The sequence below is a fragment of the Lonchura striata genome, chromosome 2 (assembly GCF_050655825.1).
Source record: "Lonchura striata isolate lonStrDom1 chromosome 2, ASM5065582v1, whole genome shotgun sequence".
Lineage (NCBI taxonomy): Eukaryota > Metazoa > Chordata > Aves > Passeriformes > Estrildidae > Lonchura > Lonchura striata.
This window is the reverse complement of record NC_140704.1, coordinates 69156857-69166678: the sequence shown is the minus strand read 5'-3', so window position 1 is coordinate 69166678 and position 9822 is coordinate 69156857. Positions and strand designations below refer to the sequence as shown.

Below are 9822 nucleotides of genomic sequence, written 5' to 3'. Positions count from 1 at the left end.
ATAAAGATGAGTGCATGTTGCCACCAGTACAAGTGGAAAACTGGAAGTTTGACAGCCGGTGACTTGCTCAAGGTCACAAAAGAGCCTCAGTAGCAGAGCTGGGAACAGAATTTGGTATCCTAATTCCTAATCTGGCAGCCTCACCACAACTCTCATCACGCAATCAAAAAGCTCCTTTTAAGGAATGCTTTTGTGACTAAGAGAAAATTCAAGGCATTAGAAGAAAGAGTCCTTTTAATTTGCCTTTGTTCAAACATTTATGCCTTTTGCTACATAGAAAACATGATTTAAAACAAGATACGGGATTACAGTATGATGAAAGACTCTAAAATCTTTGAAAAACAGAAAATAATTATGGCTGCATTTAGGACTCCACTGATCCCAGGCATCAGGAAGCAAGAAATTAGATATTCCTTTAGAGTTTTATACATAACATAAGGAATAAAACTACCATCTATTGTAATCTATTGTAGTCTGGGTCCTATATGCAGCCTTTCACATTTCTGAAGAATACTACATACAACAGGAAAAATTTTCACAGCTCTTTATTAAGACTTAATTTTCTAAAGGTCCTAACTTGTTGCACCGCAAGTTTTTCAAAAAGCAAACCCAAACCCTTAAGCTGCTAAACTCAACGGGAGATTGCCCTGACCTGAAACAATCCAGGGTTTGGTACGTTCCTCCTTGAACAGCAGCTCAGTAGTTTACCAGCTCTCCCAGGATATGTCAGCTTTGATATTTAGAAACTCTACAAGATAGTTTTATATTTTCAGGGCAGCACCTTTTGCTTGCTTCCTCTCCTATGTAATGGAATACTATAATTTGGCAACAGTGGATAGAAACAAATGAGTGTACTGAGAACCAATGTTACTGGAAATTGTATACAAAATAACCTGAGCTTTACAAGTTGAAGTAAGCAGAAAATTACAAATATTAATAGGATAAACAAAGGAAATAAATGTAAATTTAAACCAATCCTTTGGAAAAAGACCATGTCTTCTCTCTTTTTTAACACAATGGAAAAATTTCCAAAGTGCAGCAAAAATTCTATTGATAACATTGCTACTGTCATGGAAGTAGCTGGGAGAATCCAGGATAAGAGGTTTGTGACTAAATTTTACAAGAACATGTATTTGGTTCATTAAATTGTCTAAAATTGCAACGGCAGAGCTGAGGAAATACAATGCAGGAACCTGCTCCCCATCCTTTAAGTCCCAGCTCAGGCTGTAAAATGCCTGTGCCTTTAAAGCATTTGCAGTGCCAGGAGGCCTTGTGTTTGCAGATGTGTTAGCCACTTTTTGATTTGATCTTTACGCAATTATTTTGATAAAGAAAGTGTTCATCTTGTTGACATTATCACTGTAGTCAATACCTAATGCCCCCCCATAGTTAATTTCCTTATAAATATTTAACTTAAAAGTCCTCCCTTGGGTTATAGTACTTTTGACACTTGTATAATCTGAAACAAATCCTCTTTTTTAGTCAAACAGACCATGTTACACACACAGTTGGCTAGCTATTTACAAAGCACCCAATTAAATCCTACTTAATTCTCCCACTCTGACTATCCCATTTCACTAGTGCGCAGGCTACTGATCACACAAGATGAGGATCTTTCACTGAGCCTAGACACAAGTGTACAGCCAGCAGGACTTGATTGTACAAGAGCTTGCCGTGAAAATAATTCACCCATCAAATGCTATGTACAAATAGTGAAGAGAATGTGCAAATTCAGAGGAATGAAGAAATAAGCTGAAGAAATCACAGTTAAAGACAGGTAAATCTAGTTTAATGTTCACATGTAGTAGTTACACATCACAGAGATTAAACAGGATTTTAACTGTAACATAGCTGCAGTGAAATGTAAGTATTTTTGTACTAGAAAAATAATCTCGACACAGTTATCCAATTTTTGGTCTACTTAAGTTCATTTCAAGATGAATTTACATCACTGATCATAATGACTTTGCCCATGTGCCCTTCTGCAATTCACTATTAATACTCTTTGGACGAAGGAAACAGCAACTGTTTTTGTTAATGGTTTGCCCTTTGGCTGCAAGCAGAGAACAGTTTTCAGTTTTTAAGCAATTAATAAGCTGTAGGAACACAAATTTGCGATAAAACCTTTTGGTGGTAAATGAAGTTTCTGAACAAATTTCTGATCTAATTCAAAAGCTGATTAAAAAAAAAAAACTGGTAAGAGATCTAAAGCATTGCCCCCGTAATGCAAAAAAACTAGATAGAATTTTTCTTGTCTCAGTAAAAAACACATCTTACTGCTACTTTTATAGAATGCACTAAAAACCCTTGTGCCTAAATGACAAAAGTGTAGTTTCAAAATGTATAATACACTTACAAACATTTTTAGCCTAGATTGAGGAAAACACATTGTATGGACTCCAAACAAGTTTATTTGCAATTAGACACCTCATGCAATCATGCAGGACCACTAGCTAAAGCTGCAACTCTTGAGTCTAAAGGACATTTGGGGACAAAAAAAGTCCTAAACATTTAAGGTATTTCCATATTAGCAGCTCCGTACTTGAGCTGTGGTTTCCTAAAGAGATAGTCCCACAGATTAAAAAAAACATACACACCTTTATAATATTTACAAAAAATATTTAATTAAAAATATTTTATAATTACAGTAGTCTATTAAAGCATATACTTTTCTCACACTTATAGAACATCTCTATATATACACAGTATGAAATGTCACTCATTTGTCTATACAATATGTAACATTCCTGCAGGGAGAAGAAAGTTCCCTGGACCGCAATAAAATCCATCTATTTTAAACAATAGATGTCAAATATATCTACAAATGCTCTGGTAGATTAGTAAAGCTTCAAGATTCGGCTGCTCGGTCCCTTAAGAGTTACAAGGTTTCTAAAGACTGGTTTAGGCTCGGTCCTCTATCCCGGGGGCAGAGTCGCAACTTTGCCCGCTGCCACCGCGGGACACGCCGCCGCTCACAGCTGGCCGTAAACGACGAGAAGAGACGGACCCAGGGGGGAAGGGGGGGGAAAGGACACGGGGAGCTGAGGAGGGGGGGACCGCTACGGACGTGCAAAATGGTGAAAAGGTTGGCTCTGCCGGGGTGAAGCATGGGAACTGCTCGGGGGGTTGGACGGCTCCTTCCTCCGGTGCGGCGGGCCCCCCCGCCGCCGCCCGCCCCCCGCGTTGCCTCTGCGCGGCGCGGCGCCGCCGCACACCTGTGGGAGAGGAATGAATAGAGGGGGTGTGTGAACCGCTCCGCTCCAGACCGACTGGCGCCACCAACAAAACACAAGACATGCTTGATCAACAACCCAAAACAAACCAGGTCAAACAACAACCGCAGCTCCCAGGCTGGGCCAGGCGGAGGGAGGGATGCGCAGCTGCACGCCGCAGCCAGAGGCGCTCCGGTGGGGGGGGAGGGGGGAAACCCCAACCACCCGGTAGTTAGGGAAAATAAAATAACCACCCCGTAATTAAAAATAAAACCCCAAAGCCGCCTGCAAGTATTTCTCGCCGGGCTCTGGTCCCCCTTCGGCAGGCTTCCCGCAGGATGCGGTGCGGCCCCACCGAGCCCTGGCGCTGCGCCGCGGAGGGCGGCGCTCCCCCCGCCCGCGGCCCCGCGCCCGCCCGGCACTCACCTGGGGAGCGGCGGTCAGCGGCAGAGGATGCTGTCCCCCGGCTTGTTAACAGAGCCTGCCTGCGCAGCAACCAAACACGGCAAATTAACAACTGGGGAGAAACGACACGAAGACCCCCCGCCACTGCTCAGACCCCCTCTTCCTCCACGCACCCAAGGCACTACCACAGCCCCGTCGGGAGCGGTCAGGGAAGCCCTTGGGGGCACAGAGCCAAGGGGGTCACCGCAGCGCTGCGGCAAGCCCGGGAGCGCGGGGTGCCGGGGCACGCCGCTTCCCGTGCCGCCGGGCTGCCACCGTGGGTCCCGTACAAGGGAGTCGCTCCCCCATTCCCGCCCCTCCACAGCACGCTGCGTTCCATGTGCACAGCCCCCACAGCCCCTCACACTCGCTACACGGCACGAAAGCTGGGAAGCGCAGGAACAGCGCGCCTGCTCCCGTATGTGCAAACACGCCGGCCACAGGTACTCCCTCGAGAGGCCGTAATTCCACGGCACATACCGTACGGCTGCCTGCCCGCACCGAGGGGATGCGGACACCCACCGCGCACCGCCGGGGCGTTCCTGCGCCCGTCCGCCCCGTCCCCTTCGGGAGCTACAGCTTTTCGGCAGAGCCACGGGTACGAGAGTGGCGACACCTCCCCGGGGCGCTCCCACGGCGGCCGGCGCTGACCACCGCGCCACGCCGCTCCGCACCCCGCTCTCCGCGCTCGTGTATCACGCACCTCTTACCGGATCAGTGTTAAGGGCAGTCAGCGGGGTCCTGGGGGTGCCCGCGGGACAGCTGCCTGGGTGCAGAGCGGGCGGCGGCGGCTGCTGCCGGAGCAGCGCTGGGTGCGTCTCCAGAGCCAGCTGCAGGTCGAGGATATAGTCGATGACGTGCTGTAGGATCTCCACTTTGCTGACCCTCTTGTTGGGCGGGATGGTGGGCACCAGCTTCCTCAGCCGGCTGTAACAGTCATTCATATCGCACTGCAGGCACAGCGCCGCCGGCTCCTCGCCCGACGGCGGGCCCCCCTTGCAGCCGCTGTGCTCGGCCAGGCACCGCAGAGCCAGGTGCCCCCCGCCGCCGCCCGCCACGCCGGGCTGCGCCTTGCGACTGGGGTGCCGGACAGGGCTCACGGCTTTCATGGTGCCGCAAGGAGGGAGGGAAACCTCCCTCTCCACCACCGCCGCCGCCTGGTGCTGCCGCTGCGACCTCGGGAAGCCGCGCACGCACCGCCCGCAACGGGAGCGGAGCGCGGCCGCAGCGCCTCGATGGCGTTAACAGCGGCCGCCCCGGGAAGGTAACCAGAGGCGCTCGCAGAGCCGCGCGGCGACCGCGGCACGGCAAACCCCCGCGTTCCGGAGAAAATAATTTTCTCTTAAAACGAAGGGCCCGTGCTCCGCAGCCAGCGAGCCACGAACACAACCACCTCTGCTGCCGCCGCTGGCCGCGCCGCCCCCTATATAGCGCGGGGCGCGGGCGGGGCGGGCGGCGCCGGGGGGAGGCGGGGGCGCCGCCGCGGCGGGGCCAGGCGAGCGCGGCGCGGGAGCGGGGGGGCCGCGGGGCCGCGCCGCAGCCAATCGGGGCGCGCCGGCCCCCCCCGGAGCGCGGCGGCGGCCAATGGCGGCGGGGCCGGGCGGGCGGCGGCTCGCGCGGACCCCCCCGGGAGGAGGAGGAGGAGGAGGAGGCGGCGGAGGCGGTCCCGGGGAGGAAGGACTGCGGGAATGCGGACGGGACCCGCCGCCCAGCGGCTCCCGGCGCCGTCCCCGCGGCCCGGGGCGCAGCTCCGCGCGACCGGCCCCGCTCCCTGCCGCCCGACCTGGACCAAGGTGGCTGCGCCCGCCCTCCCGCCCCTCACATTCCCTTTCCCGTGAGGGTTGGCATCTCCTCGGGTGCTGAATGGCATTTTTATCCTCTCGGTGTAGGAGACTTATTCCAGCTTTACACATTTTTTGAGGGACTTGGGGACGCTGGTTTGCAGGCAGGGAAAATCCCAAGGAAAACTTGAGGAGTGTGGAGGAGAAGGAAGGAGGAGGGTTTAGGGACTTCAAGCAAAGCAAAGCTGGGGAACATTAAATTAGAACACATAACTATTAAAAATGCATGGAGATGGAGTATTTAAAATTCCTCCATGACATATAATATTAATCCGTTTTATGTAAAATTCATACCTGTAACTTAATTTGGTCCATTAATGCACCAGATCACGTATTAGTAGATGTACCATGATTTAAATATGATGCTGGAAATGTCCAGAGTTCTGTACTTTGAGACAGAGCATTAAAATTAACAGACCTATACTCCTGAGTCCTGCTTAAGTCATCTTGTGGCATATTGTAACCTTTTAATTTAATAATGCAGTATTGAAACTTCCTGTTAATTCCTGCTAAGGATTAAGAGCCACTGCGTATTTGAATGGGACACCGGTGTAAGAAACTTGGCGCCCGATCGTACACATGCTGCAGCACTGCAAGCTGTCCGTGAGTGAAGCGGGGCTGATTGCTTGGGTAAAGGGCTGAAGGAAGGAGTAAAGGCTGCAGGATCTTCCCCTAAGCTTCTAAGTCTAAGCCAACAGAAGGGAAGAAATCCATAATGGTGATTAATGATTACATGTCCCCTCCAAGCTTAGTCACAATGGGTGATATATAAAGGATACAGTGGGAAGCTGTCAAACCCAGAACTTGAATGAGGGGTGAGGCTGGATCATCTGAAGCATATAATGAAGCACACATGCATTCTCTCTCACCTCTTAAAGACAGGTGTTTGGAGGCTATGCTCAGAAATACCCACACTCTTGTTTTCCTTATTTTGTCCCACATTGCCATCCATGGCAGTTAGGCTTCTTTCAGCTCAAAATCCACATGTGTGATGTAAATCTTTGAAATGTCAGTCTAGACTGAGGTCTAGATTTGTATGCTACATCATGAGAATGTGATGGGAAAGTGTCTTTCCATTAGCTATGGGCTGGATGATCCCAATTCTGTTGTAGTCACTGGTTTTATTCAGTGAAACTCCTTGCAGTTTTCTTGCAGGCACAGGCCTTAAGGTGTATATTATGGTTATTTTGTCTGTTTTCTGGAGTCATGGCAATATGGACAGATTTGATGCACTGTCTAGAAAAAAAAAAAAGTAAATTATGATGAAAATACAGGCTCAAATCTTGCTGGTGCCATTTAATTAAAATCTGCATGAAACTAGATACCCTGTAATATTGCACTGTTCTGTTAGTACCGAATCCCCTCTGGGAGCTTCTCTGATCTCACTGGAAATCTCTGGGAAACCCCAGTATGTAACTGGTTCCCCTCGAGTCCTCCCAAGCTAATTTGGACAGATTATTTCTGTACACGCACACAAACGCACACAAACACACAGATACACACACCCTGGAGCAGCAAATCCACTGAGACCACACTGGCTCTTGAAGATGACTCAGTATTTCTGTAAACTCATGAGGAACTATGAAATGCTCCACAGTTCTTTTTCCACCAGGCTACTTCCACCACAGAGGGTACAAAGGAAAATCTGAGGGTCTGCAAGTGCTGAAGTTGAGAAAGGATTGTGTGTGTTCCTGTAGCTAACGTATCACAGCGGAGATTTGTGGGAGAGGGAAAAACAGCCCTCCCCTTCAACTACCATATAAATATTCAGGGTTTTCCTCTAGCAAATCCCTTTGATACTCATGAAGCTGATACATGCTAGTCCAACACTGCTGAACAATATGCACCAAGTCCGTGTCAACAACAGGTCTGCTTTTGCTCTCCTTAAAGTCATTGGTGGTTTTGCCATTGACTTAAGTGGTACCAGGTTAGGTTGGCTGCTTTTTTCAAAATTTAGGGTGGATATGATGAGTAAATTGCAGTAGAAATGGGTTGGAAAACCCAGAATGTTACCCATCTAGGTGGGCATAGTAAAACTCTTCATCCCTAAAGAGGCTTGTACACAAGAAAGAGGAACAGTGGCTATTGTTCATGCTTTTGTCCTATTAATAGCAATATTTTTAATGACATGAGTATATGGGGATAAGCACTTCTGTTTTTCACCAGACCAAGTCTGGATTTTTAAATAAATTCTCTGCATCTTTAAACATCTGGTCCCTGTCTGAAGGAGTTTATCTGTCTTGGCTGGGTTTTTCTGTGCTCTATTCCCACATCCAGAGTCAAGATTCATTTCCATTGTAAGAAACTCTCGCAATATTACCCCAAGATTCTTGATAACGTTTGAGTGGACCAGTTTGGTCTATTAAAAGAGAATCAGTGAGTTCAGACCACATCATAGGTGTTCTCTGAAGATTGGAAAAGTCACTTTTGAGTCAAACCTAAAGTAAAACAAGTTGAAAATGAAAATGTAATGACTGGCCTTGTATGCCCTTGTGTCATGATGATAATTCCATTGAATTTAATAAGAATTAATAATGTATTCTGAATTTGTCAGTACAGGTCTGAGTATATGAACATGCCATTGACTCCAGGTGAAAAAATAAACCTGAGACATTGATGCTGTTTCTTGAGTCATGGCACCAGAGAAGGGCAACAGCCCATCCAAGCACAGAAAGTGTGACATTTCCTCTGACAGCACTCTGGATCCACAGATGTTTGTGCATGATATGATGCCATTGAACCAATACATCAGTTAAAATAGTCTCTGGACAGATAAAATGTGAAGGGAACACATTAAGGTATGCAGAGGGAAGCAAGCAATCAATGTGGTTACTTACACAAGGTTACTTGCTATACCTACCTTAAGAGGGCATGAAATGCACACAAATGCTGGATGCAATTTTATTCTTAAACAGGTTATGAAACAGTGGTTCAGTCAAGTGTCCTTGTTTTTAAGCTTGGGGCACACCGTGTCTGAGCAGTGCAGTAAAATCCCAAGCTTTCCTTTGCTGGAGGCTGATAAGTGGTGTGACAAGTTTCATCCTGGTGGGCATAAAGATACATGATACTGAGACCCCCCTGCTCCCCATTCCTGTTGACTTCAACAAGCAGCCAGAAACTCAGGATCTTGGAGGAGCTGCTCAACACCTAGAAGGGCTGATCATTAAAAAAGCATTATAAATCTCTGAATGGTTTATGGTTTATGAGGGAAATAGCAATTGATTCCTCAGTGGTGCCATTACTCTCCACTATTGCTATCATTCAAAAGGCAATAATGTTGGTTATTTACCTTCAATTAAAATATCTAGTTAGTTGTGATGTCATTTAAAATAGCAATATAATGTGTTTAGTGCTCCCTTATCCAACACCATAGATAAACTCCTCTTGGCAACAGGGGATAGTGATATGAAATGAAAAATGGTACAGGGGAGTGAGATGGAGGAAAGACTGTGTAAATCCTTTACTGGATTATTATTCCTACATGCCTGTGTGTCACTTTGGACAACAGATTGGAGGTGAGACTGCAGGCTCCTTTGCAGTGGCACCCCATGGATCCTTCAGATGGGTCAGGGAAGATCCATTGGTCATTCAGGGAGTACAGAGAAGTCACCTCACTCTGCAGTGTGTACCAATGGACTGAAATCCATCCATTTTCTGGTACCACTCCGCACCAGGGATAATTCATCACCAAAGCTCTTGATCACCGGAACTTCATTTAACACAGCCTTTTCCCCAAATAACACCAGCCATCTTCAGTTGTCCTTATATTCCTCAAACTTAGAATCTAAATACAACTCATACACTTTACAAATTTTTTTCTCATTTTCTGGCTGTGTCCATTACAGAAATTTCTTCTTAATAAGAAAACCTAAAAGATTCTCAAGACATTCAATTTTTCAGTGCCCCCTTGCATGAAGTTTAATATAAAATAAAAAGAAAAATGGTTGTTGATTGCTCACAAGAGCTATTCACAGACAAAAGAGCATGGGTTTCTTTTTCTTGGATGTTTATGTAGTCTTCCAGATTAGAGCACCCTTCTTATGACTGGAGCATACTCCTGCCCACTACTTTATTCTTCCTTTCAGGTCTGTATGCTACAAGAAAGTCACATAACAACAGACATAACGGAGAGATGAGGAACAGAATTTAAAAAGCCCTTCTCCATGGCTTGATGGTCAAGTACGCTGTTTTTTACACAAATGTGGAAATAAATTATAAGGAAATATTTTACCTCAGTTAGTGGGGAGAACAAAAAAAATACTGTGATGAGCTTCATGTCTACAAGAGTTTCTTGCTGAGCTGTCTCCAGCATGGCTGTGTTGTGG

General features: G+C 47.2%; 1 protein-coding gene across 2 annotated transcripts; it reads right to left on the bottom strand.

Annotated features, from left to right (window-relative positions):
• Positions 1–1767: 1767 nt before the first annotated feature.
• Positions 1768–5079, bottom strand: ID4 (inhibitor of DNA binding 4). Of its 2 annotated transcripts, none has more exons than XM_021553432.4 (3): positions 4360–5079; positions 3639–3697; positions 1768–3215 (listed from the first exon to the last, which is right to left on the bottom strand). In XM_021553432.4, the coding sequence occupies exons 1-2, from the start codon at positions 4763–4765 to the stop codon at positions 3684–3686; spliced, it is 420 nt and encodes a 139-aa protein (XP_021409107.1). In that variant the 5' UTR covers positions 4766–5079; the 3' UTR covers positions 1768–3215; positions 3639–3683. The 2 variants fall into 2 exon arrangements, with proteins under 2 accessions (XP_021409107.1, XP_077641711.1); XM_077785585.2 differs by having other exon boundaries at positions 4367–5079.
• Between the last annotated feature and the right edge of the window lie 4743 nt (positions 5080–9822).